This window comes from Mastigoproctus giganteus, chromosome 2, assembly GCF_048544385.1.
Source record: "Mastigoproctus giganteus isolate SK-2022 chromosome 2, ASM4854438v1, whole genome shotgun sequence".
NCBI classification, from domain to species: domain Eukaryota; kingdom Metazoa; phylum Arthropoda; class Arachnida; order Uropygi; family Thelyphonidae; genus Mastigoproctus; species Mastigoproctus giganteus.
In genome coordinates, this window is record NC_143576.1 from 17,420,821 (window position 1) to 17,432,929 (window position 12,109).

General features: G+C 35.0%; 1 protein-coding gene across 1 annotated transcript in view; it reads right to left on the reverse strand.

The window, feature by feature from the left end:
• The window catches only part of LOC150089189 (transmembrane protein 33-like), a 108,931-nt gene that overhangs the window by 28,640 nt on the left and 68,182 nt on the right, over positions 1–12,109 (reverse strand). The window contains exon 6 of the mRNA XM_090389712.1: positions 7,590–7,711. Coding sequence (XP_090245838.1) covers positions 7,590–7,711 — 122 coding nt within the window. The remainder of the gene's footprint in view (positions 1–7,589; positions 7,712–12,109) is intronic.

Genomic DNA, 12,109 nt, shown 5'->3' on the forward strand with positions numbered 1-12,109 from the left:
ATGTAGAAATGTGCACACATGTAATTTTGCACATCATTAAGCATGAAATCTGAAAACGGAGATGACTTATAGTATCTTACACGCACACAACAATTATACATATGTATATATTTTAATATTTATGTACATAACATATACAAAGAAATATGTGCACATGAATAGGTCTGAATTTTAGAACTTTTAACAAATTTATGAACTATAAAATAGAAGCAATTGATAAATTTTGTGTTTAAACTTTTTTAAATTTTGAACAGAATTAGTTTCATTTCACTGAAAATTACATATATAAAAAAATTTTAAACATTAAAAGTTTTCATTAAAATAAAAATTTCACGTAATTAATTAATTCAAATCATTGTTTTACTCTATGCAGAATTAAAAAAAAAGGACTTCTCAGAAATAAAGAAGAAAAAAGTCATACACTTGTCATATGTAGCACAACATTCATTACAACAGAAGGGATGACCACTGCTAGGTTAATTAAATTAATTTATTTTAAATGCACAGTTTTTGTTTATTTAATGCAGCATAATCCTGTAAATTCAAATTCTGGTAAACAAACTAGGTGAAAACTGTTGGCAAAGAATTCATACTCATTTGGTTACAGTTCAATTTTTTTAAATTTAATTATTCTAAAGCAAAGTTTCAGTAGAAAAAAATTAAATGTAGTTTCCCTTGAAATATGCTTATCACTCATTAGTTCTGGATGAAGTCGTTTACACTGTTTATATATATTGAAATGAAATTACACTGCATATACAGTAGAACGTCAGTTATCCAGAACGTAAGTTGTCTGGAATAATTTGAAAGGCTGATCTTTCTTTTTTTTTTTTTTTTTTTTTTATTAATGGTAGTACAGTAAGCTCCGGTTATAGTGATCATGTTTGCAAATTGACTTTTGATTATAATAAGTGAAAGATCGAGTTTACTACCTGTTTACAACAGATTGTACAAACAAAAAGCATAATAAACTGAAAATTGCAAATTGTTTTTATTGTTTTATGGTTTTGACCTCTAAAATTCTATGTGACCTTCAGAAATGTGCTTTAAAAAAATATCACAGAGACTACTGGGTTTTCTCGGAAACCACGAGTAAATTTCAGATTAGTTGAGCTCCAGATTCGGTAAGAATAATATCAGCCCAAAACTGTGTGATTTATTCAATTTTTTACGGTAAAATGTGAACAAAAATAAAACGCGTAATTTTAACATTGCAACAAAAAACGGAAATTATTAATAGAATTAGAAAAGGTGAAAATTTAGAAAAACTCTCCAAAGAGTTTTTCTAAATTTGTGGACTTCAACAATTTACAACATCAAGAAAAATTCCAATGCTATAACAGAATTTGTGTCGATTATGGATAGTGAAGGAGGATCTAGCAGGAAAAGGACTATGTCGAAGCCTGAAAATGCTGCTTTAGAGTGTGACTCACTTTATTTTTTGTTTTCTTCAGAGCGATTGTTGTTTTGTTGTTTTGGTTTTTTAGGAGCATTAGCAACTAAGGCCATATTGCTCCGGGAATATGCGGTGGTCATTCCCTGACCTTTCCGCATCCTCCGTATTTGGTGGTGACGGGCTCGAACCCCGGTCTAATCAAGAAGCGTGTGCTACGTACTGCTGCTCCTTCCCACCTGGCTACGGAGGCGCCTCTTCAGAGCAAAGTTTAGGTGAACCAGTCTCAATGTTGTGTGAAAAAGCACTAAATTTTAATCGAAAATTAAGAGGTAATGAAGATTTTAAGGCAAGCACAGGTTGGCTGAAAAACTGAGACACTATACATGAACTAGATATTGAAGGCGAGAAACTTTCTGCAGACGAATCAGCAGCAGTGTCCTTTGAAAAGTAAGTCTGCTTCAGTTAAAGCTAATTATGAGAAAGAAAACATTTATAATGCTGATGAGATAGGCTTATTATAGAAAGCATTACCGAGAAAAACCCTAGCCACTAAAAGAGACATGCCTGCACCAAGTTTTAAGATTAGAAAAGAGCGAGTTACAAGTGCTATGTGTACAAATGCTACTAGGATGCACAGATTGTCTGTGTTTATTATCGGTAAGTCAAAAAAACCGAGAGCATTTAAAAATGTTTCTAATTTTCCTGTTTTGTATAAAAATCATAAAAATGCTTGGATGGATGTTTGTTTTCTGATATTGGTTTATAATTTTTTTAAATTTAATTAATCTTATTTAATTTAATCGTAAGGTAATATTAAATTTATTTAATATTTTTACGATTCCAGTAAGATTAAATTTATTTTAATCTTACTGGAATCGTAATAAGATTAAATTTATTTAATCTTACCGGAAAAAATTATCCAGAAAATTTTCCGGTTTGATTATCCAGAAAATTTGGCTATCCGGAAGAGGTGTTACATCAATTATTCCAGATAACTGCCGCTCTACTGTATTAAAGTACTGGATAATTGGTGGTCTTCATATAGGTGAATGAATAAGGTAACAGAAGATAAGACAACAGAATGATTTTTGACAGTAGGTTCAATTTCTTGTTATGCCTTAGTCTAGTTCTTAGTGCAACAACATCAGTATCATGGAATACTGACGTTGTTGCACTAACTAGACTAAGGACAATACTTTTAAGTTTTGTTTCTGGTTGATTACCATTAGGTTCCTCAAACAATCTAAAAAAATTTTTCAAGAGATACTACATTTTTTTAAGGTGATTTTATTTGACATTCAAAAACTGGAACGTCTACACAAGGATGTTAACAATTCCAGGTGGGAATTACTTTCCATATGATGGGTCTCTTTTTTTTTTTTTGAGAATCCCAAGCACGAGAGGTATTAAAACTATAGTACTTAGTACCATGCATAAGTTGAAGATAAGCAGATGAAAGAAAATACTTGTTGACATTAGACTTGAATTTCTGTAGATTGCAATTTTCAGGAAATACATAAGAAGGGAGGTGGTTTCAGAAAACAGAAGTTGAATGAATAAATAAGGAAGAAAAAAAGTGGGTTGTGTCAGTTTGAAGTTTACAGTAAAAGGATGCTGACTCGTTACAGCACACATTCGGACTGGTTTGGAAGAAAGAGGGGAAATTATAGAAGCCAATTCAGAAGAACAGTGCCCATGGAAGTATCAACAGAAAAGGCATGCCGCAGAAATAGGACAGAAGGTGGGAAGACTCTGTTAGAGAAGAGTCATTAATTAACCTGCCCTCTTTTCAATGGAATCCAGAAGCCTGAGAGAGGTTTTGGGTGCACTGCCCCAGGATGTGGGAACAATATTCCATGGTAGAGTGTATTTGCAATTTGAACAGAGTGAAGAGCTGTTTGGAAGAAAAGTAACATTGAGTGCAAAAGAGAAAAACTTAATTTTTTAGATGGATGCAGAGGAAGCAATATTTGTAATGTGCTTATGCCAAGAGAGATTAGAAGCCAGGGTACACCCCAATAGATATATGACACCCATTCTATCAAAATTTCATAAAAGATAAGCATAGGAGTATAGCAATCCTTTTTGAAAGATATAAGACAGGACTGAATTTTAAAAGGATTAAAATCAACTAAGTTACCTTAGCACCACTGGAGAATTGAGATCAGCATTTAAAGGAATTGGTAGTGGATATTCACGAAGTTGAAGCTGTTTGTGCAGGGTAAGGTTTCTCAAACTGGCAGGTGGAATGCAATGTGCTATCATCAGCAAAACTATGGATACGATTTCTGGGCAATGGAAGAAGGTCATTCATATACAAGGGGAAAAGAGTGGGACAAAGAACTAAACCTTGGGCAACACCAGCATTATTGGAGAAGTTAAGACAAACAGCCATCGACCATTACACCACAGTGAGCAGTCAGAGAGAAAACTGGATACTAAATTACAAAAAACAGTTGGCAAACCATGGAAGCTTATTTGGAAGACCTTTATGCCAAACACGATCAAAAGCCTTTGAAATGTCAAGAGCAACTGCTTGAGTTCAACAAACTTTTCCATTGAATTTGTCCATATATGGGCAACATAAGCCAGAACATCACTAGTGGATTGACACTGACTGAATTCATAATGGCAATTGTTGATCAAATGGAAGGTTTCTAGATAGTTTGAGGTTAATTGATTTCTCTATTACTTTAGAAAGAGTAGAAGTAATCGCAATATGAAGATAATGATTGGATCGGAGGGATTTGTCACCCTTTTTTTTTAGGAACTGGCTGGATACAAGTAAATTTTCAAGCAGAAGGGAAAATGCCATCAAAATAAGAAAGTGAAAAAATGTGACACAGAACAGGAATAAGCTCAGGAGCACAGGTTTTGAGAAAAAGTGGAGAAATACCATCAGGAACTGGAGCTTTCTTAACATCAATATTGTTAAAATCTTTGTGACATCCTTTTGACAGAAGGTTGAATGGAATCTACTGGGAATGGTAGGAGGTGGTTTGCCAAGACCATCAATACATCAGCTAAAAGAAAAGCAGAATGCTAGCAGGTCAGCTTTATCTTTAGATGACGTGGCAATAGAACTATCTGGTTATGACAGAATGGGAACAGAGATGGGCAAAAGTTGCAGCCAATAGCTTTGGCAAGAGACCAGAATGTTTGACTACAATTTGGACAAGAAACAAGTTTTCTGCTCTTGGTCTGTTTGAAATCTAGTTTGGACTGATTAATAACTGTTGTGAGCTTTGGTGTGGGCAGAAAATGAAACTAAATATTTGGATGCAAGCCAATTACGATATACAACATTCTTCTCTTGAACAATCTTAGCACATTTATTGGAAAACCAAGGTTTAGATAAAGGATGAGATTTTAAGGTGGAGCATGGAATAAAGGATTTCGTCCCTACAAGAATAATTTCACTGATAGGATCTGAGCAAAACACTGACATCAGAAGATTTGAAACAGTAATCTGACCAGTAATCTGAAAATAAAAGAAATCTTGCAGATAATCCCATTTTGCATTCTTGTAATGTCAAATAACAAGAGGTTGAGAACGGCCATGAGAGAAAGGCTCCATTGGAGAAGAGACCATCACCACCAAATACGACACACCTAGAGGATCACTCACTTCAACCATGTACTTAGAAGGGTTGTTTGCGAGATAAAGATCAAGCATGTTAGCAGCATCACTTGGATTGTCTGGTATTCTCGTAAGTAAATTAACAATCTGTGCGAGGTCATTAATAATTGCAAAAGCCTCAGCATCTTGACCAGCTGGGTCCGTGTGACCAGAAAACGGAAGCCAGCTGGAGTTGTGAACATTAAAATCACCAGGGAAAATTAACTCACTGCTGGGAAAGTTGGACTGGAGAAAGTCAAGTTTCAAAGAGAGGAAGTCAAAGAGTTAAAAGTGATTAGTGGAGATGGGAGTAGGATAGAGGAAACAGATGAATTTAACAGAATGTGGTCGAGAGATTTTATGCCAAAGAAGATCGAAAAAAGGAGATAAATTCCAAATTATTAAGTCTCAGACAGCAAATATCAGAGCGGACGTATGAACAAGTATCTCTTTTGAAGTATCTCTTTTGAAGCAAAAGGAATCATATAGCAAATAATTTGGACAACCGAGATGAGCAGTGGTTGGATCAACTGATAACTGGGATTCTGTCAGAAAGAGTACATGAAGTTTTGCAGATTGTAAGTGTAAATGGACTTTGAGATCGGACCTGAGACCGATCTATTAGTTTGAAAATTCATAATATATTCAGTAGTAAGAAAAGGTGGGGCTGTGCTGTATGAAGTAATGAAATTCTTGGATATGGAGTACACATGGCAAGATGTACCCAGTTCCTTGATATAACATGGCCTTGACAATCCTCCCCCGCACGCACACACCACTCAGACTTCCTCCAATCACTGTCTGCCAGAGAAGAGGCAGCGAGATTATATATTAGCTGATACAGAAACCTCCTAGAGAGTTACCAATAAGTTTGGTCCAGTGGACTATCTAGCAGCCAGCCTGCAAACACCAATTTAGAGCTATACCCTTGAAATGTAAGGAAGATTGGATCTTGCCAGGATGTCCATCATAATCTCAAATATCCATCATAACGTCATAAAAGACATGAATTATACTACATGATGGAAGAGATGGGTGGGGGGGGGGCTGTTGCTGGAGCTTTGCTCTGGAGACTTAACATGGGTTCCACCACTTCAAGTCTCCAATCACCAAAAAGTGGTGTATTGCACTGGTTCATGAAAGTAACCTACCACCTAGTATTGCCCTGATAACACAGAGGGACAGCATTCCGCCGTGTGGTGTGGGAGCCATACCTTGACCCCTCCTTACATTAGTTTGCACCTGGGTGGTCCCCACCAGTATACTAGGTGCCATATTTTAGGTCTTCCACATGGGGGTAATACCAAGGAATGTTCTACTGCAAGGTTACCAACAGTTCCACCATCTCGAAGGTGCAAGCAGAGGATATGGCTGTCATAGACCAACCGGACCTTGCCGAAATTAGGTCCACTTGACTTGTGTCACTCAAATACCTAGAAGAATGCCTGTGACTGCCATTTGCTTGCTGAAATCTTGAAAACAAGTCAGAACTACTATTAATTTAAAATTGTCTGGAATTACTTGGCGGAATTTGGGTGATTTTGTTTAAAAGTGTTGCCACCTTACTGTAAGGTATCAAATGTTAGTAACAGAGTGCAGTATGGAAAGATATTATTAATACCAGTCTATTTTAACGGAAGATTATGTGATTCATGGTTAAACTTCTGTTGCCTGATAGACTAGTGTTTTTTTTTTATTTTCTTCCTTTCTTTTTTTTTTCAGAGTGCTTGTGACTGAATTACTTTTTAATGTAAACAGCATTCAAAAGACTGTCATGTACTCTTTCTTCCTTAGCTTATAGTCTGAATGAAAACAGCACTAAAAGTATTTCAAAGAAAATGTAAAAATTTTATATGGTTAGTAGTAGGTAACACTACTAACCATCTTGTTAAGTTTTCCAAACATAAAAATTGAGTCCAAGTTAATTTTATTTTATTAGCCCATTTTATTTCTCATAAAATGAAATGTTTAAAGCCAAATACATTAATCAGTTCAACAGCAGAGCAGAAGCCTTTGCATTTTTTCTCCTGTCTAAAATATGCAAACAAGGAGTAACCTCACCCCCCTCTAATTTCTGTAGGAAGCTACATGGAGAGACGTCTACATAATCCACTGTCCAAGGATTCTGACTGAATCCACATCATACAAGGATTTACTTTATACTATACAAAAATCCCATTTTTGTATATATAATATTTTGTTACAATATATACCCCAGCTTACTAAGTGTGGATATGACTTTCGGAGCATGCACTACACTAGAGACTATGCAAACAAGAAACCATCTTTTCCTACACTGCCCCTAAGCTTTTGCTGATCTCAGCATGTTCACCAAAAAACTGGAGAAACTGTACTGTGAAGTTGACATTCAACAGGCAATGAATTACTGGTGTATTTGTAAAAGCATTTGAAGGAGCGTATATTTACAATACAGTTCTCCTACAGGTTCCTCATGTTCACAATTATTTGGACAATGTAAAACTTATTTGATGTGTGAGAATTCCCATTCAGATAGGTTTCCAGCATTCAACACATGTTTTCCATTCTTAAGTCATAAATATAATTTTTACTTACATGAAGAACATGAAAACTGTGACAGGCATCAAGAATACTTCAGTAAATGCTATCAAGCATAAAATGTTCTTCTGCTGCTGTACTACAATGGTCACTGGTTTAGTATATGATTTCAAAGTAGTCTGAAGAAAAAAACCAAAATTTTAGACATTAAATTAATAAAGCATAAGTCAAAATTCAGAGGAGGAAATACAAAATATGGAACTATAACAAAATTAATTAGTATACTTAAAGCAGCAATGTGAAAACATCTAAAATTCACAAAATAAATGAGTCAGGTGGTGGTGGTTGGATCAGTAAATAACATAACACAGCCTCTATATACAGAGGTAGAACATAGAATATTAATGCATTTAAATGTTTCGTAAGAAACTCATTCATTCATTAATTTTACGAATATTATAAAGTTTCATGCTCAGATTCTTGGAAAACATTCTCATTTTACCACCCGTTTAACACTGACCTACATTTTGACAAAGGAGCTCTTGAAGACATACACCAATGTTTACAATGACACATCTTCGTCACTTTCACAACACAATTAAATCATCATGGCTCTGTCAAGTCTGGAAGGCATGTTTCTAGCATGTTTCCTGCAAAATGACCTCTCTCTCTGAAGAAACTTCACAAGAAAAAGTCACATAGTTAAGTCTGGACTCTGAGGTAGCCAAAAATACCCGCAGTTGTGATCACCAGGATAACAACATGACAATATGTGAGGGCCAAAAACAGTGCAAAAAATCCAACATGCACATTAGCTGTACATGGCATAAACTACCAGGAGTGGTCTATCCCTGCTCATGGCAACTCAAAAAGCTGAGTTGCCATGAGCAGGGTAGAAAGTCATTCTGAGGCATATACAAGTATTGCTGTGAGTGCACAGTTTCATTGAACAGTCCAACTATTCACACAATTACTTTCAGTCCATCACTACTTTATTGATGTGGAGGTTCTACTGCCTAAAACCATACACTCTGCTGTCTCAGTCTTCTTCAAATGAAATAAGTTTCTAAAAATCATGTGTTATGTAACATTGTATTTCTCCCTTCTGCTCATGCAGTGAACTGAAGTCTTCTTAGAGTAGTATTTTCAGAAAGTTTATACAACACTAATCCCATATGGAATATTTTAAAATCCAAATGAAGCATTCATTAAGTACAATGCCAAGATATTCCAAGTTTGCAAGCTACATTTCTTGTTGACTTTCCTGGACCATACATTGCAATTCTGAGGGCTTCAACATTTCTGAAGAAAGACTAATGGCTGAGCAAGGTCATTTCTGTTCCTTTAGACAGCCTTTCTCCTCAAACTGCTAGTATAAACAAAGTACTGTTTTTTGCAAGTGTGCAATGAGTTTCAAAACAAGTTAGTTAATGTATGCAGTGCATTACATTTCAGGGCATTTGATTTTTTTTAAATCGAATGAATTTATTTTTATTTTCCTATGACTGATAGAAGTGAAAAGTAACACAATTATCTCTTTATGAACTAATTACTAGGAGTAATTAATTAATTATTATGTTATCAATTACATACTTTATAGAACACTTAAAACTCTACAGTTTTACATTCTCTAAAGTTAGCCATTCAGTTTAATTACAACTGTATAATATTTATTACTCTCCACCTATATACTTTTTTTTGTTGTCTCTTTCTCTCTACATACACGTATCTCTTGCACAAGTGATACCATGTTCACGAGTCTTACGTAACAATATACAAAATGTGCATGGACTGTCTAAAGCTAACAATACTGCATTAGAGCTACACTTAATCTATGAATTTCTTTTTTACTTACAAATTGTTTAAAAAAAATAAATAAACAATAATTGTCAGGTTTCTTTTTGTCCAATTTTAATAAAATTTGGAATGGCTTGAGAAATATTTTTAAAAGACCCAAATATAAAATTTCATGAAAATCTGTCCACTGAAAGTAAAGTTGTTACTTGCAGGTGATTGGATGGACATGGCAAGGACAATAGGCACATATGTGAACACACCAAAAAAGCATGAAAGTTCGGCATAGCAGTTGCATTCTTTGTTTCAGAAAAAAAAAAAAGAAAAAAAAGAAAATCAAACAACTTAGCCCTTTGCCCTATTTTGACAGACAGCTTCTTTCCCATTTTGCTTACTGATGAGAGCATGTGGGATTCATAAACACATACAGTGCTGAAACTTATTACTGCTCTCTAGGACTTTCCAGAAACTGCAGCATGAATTGCCACCAACTTTAAATTTCAACTAGTAGCTCATTAATTGGCAATACAAATGTATAAACATTCTGTGCCCCACCCTATACTACACCTCTTCATACCAACCATAGTTTCAGATATGTGGATATGATTACGTTCTCCAAGATAGATCTACAAAAAAAAAAAAAAGCTACACGTGTCAAACAATCACTAATTTCACACTAGACACTGGCAAAAGTAAACATCTACTGTATTCTTTTCTGCAGCATATTCAGTAGCAGAGTAAATTTTTTAAATCAGCAGAACTTAACAAACTAATTACTGTAAATTCAAAATCTCTCCCTGTACCCCTCCTTGCCCCAACAATAAAAAGTAAAAGTCTTTGTGCAATACACAAATGTGTATAATTCAGGCAGATTTTTGGGATGGAGGGCAACAACTTCTGAACTGTTTAAGAACTCATTAAGCTTTGTGAGTTTATGATGTGAAACAGTGATTTAGAAATAAATAACCTAGTTTGTGTTTGGTTACAACAGACATAAGCAACTTATTGCAGCATACATTAGAATATAATTTTTGACTCTAGATTTACCCTGGAGAAGTTTTAACAGTACTGTAGAGTCAACTTTTGAGAAAGCAGTAAGTGTAATGAAATCATAGCAATCTTTTCCAAAGAATTTCACAGAAACTAATATCTACAGAATAACATCCCAATAAAACTCCTCTTATTTATGTTATGTACGCATATTGTAATTATTTTCTTAAGTTATTTTCTCTTAATAGACAAGTAGTTCCTTGTCACCAATCTATATTATGTACTGTTAGGTTTCCCTGTACACAATACTTCATTTGGAAGTGCAGAAGTAATATAACAGATTTACAATTTAAGTTTATTTTGAAGGGCACAGTACTGCTGTTTAATATGCTCATGTTAAGTACAGCATTACCTGTGAATAATTATGTAGCAAAAAAAAAATATATAATAATATATATATATATTAATACATTACAGGAATGTGCATTAGCATATACACCTTTAATTGTTCATTATCTTTAGTCACTGTGTACTTATATTAAAAAAATATGTTAATTTCAGTTACTCTTATGACATAGTTAACTTATAAACAGAGGTGTTAAAGTTGTTCCCTGGAACACACATTAAATCATGATTACACACACACACAGCCGACCGGGCTAGCCGGGTGGGTAAAGTGCCTGCCTGGCAACCCAAAGATCGCGGGTTCAAATCCCGCCTCGGGCTTGGATCAAAGTACAGTCAGTCCTCGTATAGCACGATAGTTGTGTTCCTAGAAACCCTCTTGCAATGCAAAATCGTGCAATATAAACAACAGGCCCTATGGGAAAAATAGGGTTAGGTGCCGACCACCCAAGATTGAACACACATTTGTAATCAAAACATTACCAAACACAATAAATAATCGTAATAAAATACGTAAGTATTTTATTACGACTATTACGTAATAAAATATTGCTAATTCTTTTGCTTCTATCGTAAGCAAACTTGTTTTTTGTTTGGTTTTCTATCCAAACAGATGACAGCCGTTCCATCTCTTCCAATTCTTTGTGTCTTAATCTAATGGATTTTAATTACACTTTGAGTTGTTCCTGCTATGAAAGCTGTTTTTATTTTCTCTGCATTCTTTGTAATTCTTGGCGTTGCCTCATTTAGGTCTGTAGCACGTGCAATATCACATGGTCTTTCATTTCGCTCAAAGCGTTTCACGATTTCATATTTTTTCTCTATCAACAGAGGCGGACTGGCCATAAGCCTTACCGGGAAACTCCGGTGGGCCGGAAGCCGGTGTGATTTTGGCCATAAACCATAGTATGAGGCCACTACAAATTTTCTCGGGTAAGAATTTTTGACCCAGTCCACTTCTGTTTATCGATATTGCTTTTCTTTTCCTCTCTGAATCTGCAGTGTCTTCACCAGGACGCTTCCTTTTCACACCTTTTAAGTATTTTACTCATTTTTAGGGAATAAAGCACAATTACAAAACGAGGAGGCACGCTTGATACACATAAACAAAGCTGCGCGCGTGTAGCAACTGAATAAACAACACCGTAAAGGCAGAGATACACTATTAACACCTCACATTTTACTAAAGCACATTTCTAGGGGTTACTACCATAAAACAAGAAAAACAATTTCCAGTTGCATTTCTGCTAGTGGAATCTGTTATAAACTGGTAGTAAACTCGATCTAATTGCATTTGCGATTATACCGATAGCTGGAATTGTGTTGGTTTTTACGTTATTATGGTGAAATGTGTTTCCCCTTCACTGATATAAAAACATAAATACATT